This window comes from Octodon degus, unplaced genomic scaffold (assembly GCF_000260255.1).
Source record: "Octodon degus isolate 3935 unplaced genomic scaffold, OctDeg1.0 scaffold00458, whole genome shotgun sequence".
Taxonomy (NCBI): Eukaryota; Metazoa; Chordata; class Mammalia; order Rodentia; family Octodontidae; genus Octodon; species Octodon degus.
Window position 1 is genome coordinate 304,102 of NW_004525034.1, and position 3,745 is coordinate 307,846.

Below are 3,745 nucleotides of genomic sequence, written 5' to 3' on the forward strand. Positions count from 1 at the left end.
GCTAAAGCAGGGTAGATGGACCTGAGTAACAGCTTTAAGTTTGGATTTTGGAGGTATTAAGGGGAGCAGGCATGGTGGAAGCAGAAATCAGCAGAATTGTGTTACAGGAATTGTACTAATATCTTAGATTCTCTGTGAATCAAAGCTATTAAATAAATGAAAAAAACAGCCTTCTTATAGAGATGAGGCATTTATTTTGTTGCTGGCATCTGCTGTAGAGCTATTGTATGCTCAGGTATAGGAACCGTTATTACTTAGGTAAGGGCTTCATTTCTTCCCTGAAGTCAGTGGTGTTTCACGATTTTTGCTATCCAGTCTAGATAAGGTGAGAGTTTGGTGAAGATTCGTGGATTTATTTCATGACCTTTTCCATAGGAAACAATGGCCTGAACCTCATCATCACATATGACGGGACCTCCAGAGTCGCCCTGTAAATACAGAGTCAGGCTGTGAGGCAGGGCATCTCCTGGACTTGTCCCCAGTGGTATATGAAACCCCTCTTGAAGTACTACTCACAGTCTATTCTTTTTTTTTTCTTTTTTGTCAGAACCAGAGATTAAATTCAGGCCCTTGTGCTTGACAGGCAAGCACTTATTCTACTAACTGTCTTCCCTGCTCCCCTGCAGTCTACTCTTGAGAGAGGAGGTGGAAGTACAGGCCTGGGGCTCAGACATGCTCTTACTGTGGACATTTTTACTGCTTTATTTTACACTTGGGTCAGCCATTATCCTTGCCACAGGTCATGGAAATTCACCCATGAAGAGTCCTGTGGGACCTTTGATTTCAAGACAATGCTTAAGGATATGGAGATAGATATGTGGGTCAGGATCATAATAGGGAGGGTGAGCCCATTGACTATGAGAGTCAGGAGATTCTGAGAATCTATAATTACAGATGGCTATAATTACTGAAAACAAGGGAATTCTTTCTAAGGCCTGAGATGTTAGCTCAGGCAGTTATTGCCAACTCCTGCTTCCAGAGAGTCACTGTTCACCAGAAGCCCTTTGGTGAAGTCCTGGAAGCCTCAGTTACCTCCCCCCTCAGGTTGCTCCCATTTTTTTTTCTTTTCAGGGAGAACTATCACAGTCTACTATATGAGGAAGCCTGCTGTTTTCACCACCTGGTCCTACAAAGTTCCCAAACAACCTTTCTCCAAAAACCAAGAGTGATAGATGCTTAGTCTTACCCGAAGTGAGGTTTTTTGAATCCTTGGGTCCCCAGCACACAGCTGAGTTGCACTGTTGTAATTGGAATAGAGGATTTTGCACTCCTTATCCTTTTGTACTGTCATCTCCACTTCTTGCAGTGTGTCTGCATAGTCTCCATCTCGGGCTATCAGTCCCCATCCAGCCACCTGACACTGGGTGCCTGGCATCACCTGGGTTTCTTCCATGGGCAGCTCTAGAATCTGCACTTCCTTTGTCAGCGTGGCCTTTTCCTCTAGCTGATAGGGAAAAAATAAGAGTTCAGATCAGCTTGTGTCTTCTGGGCCCAGACATTGTAATGGAAATGATGGCAAAGACGGAAGGCATAGGGTCCCACTCGAAGGGAAAACCCTCTATGAGGAGAGCAAGAGGAGCAGGAAAGTGTGCCTTACTTGTAGCAACATGATGTCATTGGTGTGTATTTTATCATTGAAGTGAGGATGTGGGATGTGTCTTTCAACATGTATGACCTGCTGTGTCTTCTCCCATTTCTTGATGTTGTGGGCTCCCAGCACAATGATTGTTCGTTGATATTGTGGGGTCACTGTGCTGCACAGAGAGGAGAGTGGGTTGAAGAATGTAGAGCTAAAGGACCCATCCCAGTATCTGTAATGAGCATGCTACATCCAGCATATATTTAATTTCCAGATGACAGGAGGGCCACCTGGCTGAGGGACTATCCCCTCTGCTTTTAGTAACACAGACTTAAATCTTGGAGCTGGGACACCAGAAGTTCTAAGGGGTTATTTAACTCCATGAAACACATAAAATTGATTTACTTTGCATTGTGATGCCAAAGCATGATCTTGGCTCTCAATATATCAGACTTGCTTGGCCTGATCTTTCTTAGTTCAGCAATTCCTTGGGTGCCAACTTTCTTGTCTCCCCTTTGGGCATTGCTAGACCTTTCTCATATGCAATGGAGTCTCCTGCTTTTGTGTTGCCAGACACACAGTGATTGTCTTGTGAGGAAAGGTCTCTCAAAGGCATTTCCTTGAGACTGTATCCTATTTGGAATTACTCACCTGCCTAAACAGTGAGCAGCTGTCAGTACAAACTTCTCATGTATCAGGAAGCCACTACATATCTCCTTTGCTTCCTTGAATTTAAGGTAGGCCATGTAGGGGCGGGAGTGAGGTACAGCTTCATGTCCTCCGATGATCTCCACTGAAAGAAAAACACTGTGAGCAGTCACTGAGTCACTGCATGAGTACTTAAAGTGGTTCCAGAACTACTGGATATTTGGCCACCTGGGATTCAATGCAGTTGAGAGGAACATAGAAGGAAGAACTTCAGCTTTTTCTGCATATGGAGGGGACTCAAGTTGTGTTCTCAAAATCTTTCTCCTTCACACAATTGAAGATGAGCACACCTACTGGGAGACAATAAAATAACAGAACTGTTTCACAGTTTGTCTGCTGAATTTTCATTTCCATTATGTTCCAAGGCCTGTGGTGTTCAGGATGGTGATGTTTCCAACTGGCAATGTGTCAGGTACACTCTACATATTGTCTGATCCTGTTTCCTAGGACCTAAGATGTACTGGGAACCTAAGAACTGTACAGTAAGCAGAGCTTGGAGTTAAAGAAAAGTTTGAGAAAGTGACTAGGAATGAGAAATGGCCAAATTAGTTTTCTGAGGACAGTAATTCCATGCATTTTGGGCTCACTGAGTTCTGAGTATCTCTGCTAAGCAGCTGATGAGGGCAACACCTTTCTCTTCCTAGACATAGAAGCAGGCCTTTTCTGTCCTCTCCAGAATTCCATATTTTCTCCTGCAACTTCTCATCATTTGTATGCACTTTGAGGAAAGACTCACTTTCCAGACGAAAAAGACAGGGCCTTATGAAGAGGTAGTGTCGCTTGGCTCTTGTTGAGAACAATTTGTGGTAACCTATCCAGAGTAATTCTTAGGGTTCTGTGGTGAGATTTGAAGTCAAGTTCAGAGCAATCCTGATAGAAAAAAGGGTGAGGGGTTCAGAAAGGGACCGGGCACCATGTCCACTGTAGGATGGGGTAGGAGCTCTGGGTTGTTCAATGATAACTTACCTGCTCTTATCCTGGGGGTCAGAAAGAAGGCCAATAGGAACAGGAGCAGCTGCATCTTCCCAAGAAGGCTTCCCAGGTGAGAGCTTCTGAAGCTTTCTCCTTTCTGTCTTTTATCTCCCAGCAGAGGGAGTGGGGAAATTCAGCACAGTGACTTATGTTTCCCAGTAGTTTAAGTTGCTTCATTATAGGAAGTTTTCAAAGAAAGTGTGCTATGCCCAATGCCTTCCCACATGACATCTTCTACATGGTTGTGTGAGAGTCACACAGTGACCTCAGCTGATGATTCAGAGCTGGTCACCTGTTCCAGCTCACAAGGCTAACCCAAGAGTGTAAGGTGGGGACTGCAGGATGCGGTAGTGGCCAATACAATATCAGAAACCTGGGTTCAAAGTGACAGAAATTACAATGCCAGGGATCTAAGTTCATCAGAATAGATTCTGAAGCAGATGCACATTAGGCCATTCTCTTGTGGTAGGAGCAAGCTTTTTGGAG

General features: G+C 44.4%; 1 protein-coding gene across 1 annotated transcript; it reads right to left on the reverse strand.

The window, feature by feature from the left end:
• Positions 1–284: 284 nt before the first annotated feature.
• Positions 285–3,308, reverse strand: LOC101577855 (granzyme B-like). The gene is made up of 6 exons (XM_023708686.1): positions 3,254–3,308; positions 2,231–2,372; positions 2,033–2,041; positions 1,598–1,724; positions 1,187–1,444; positions 285–428 (listed from the first exon to the last, which is right to left on the reverse strand). Exons 1-6 carry the CDS (start codon positions 3,306–3,308, stop codon positions 285–287), a joined length of 735 nt encoding a protein of 244 aa, XP_023564454.1.
• Positions 3,309–3,745: the final 437 nt, after the last annotated feature.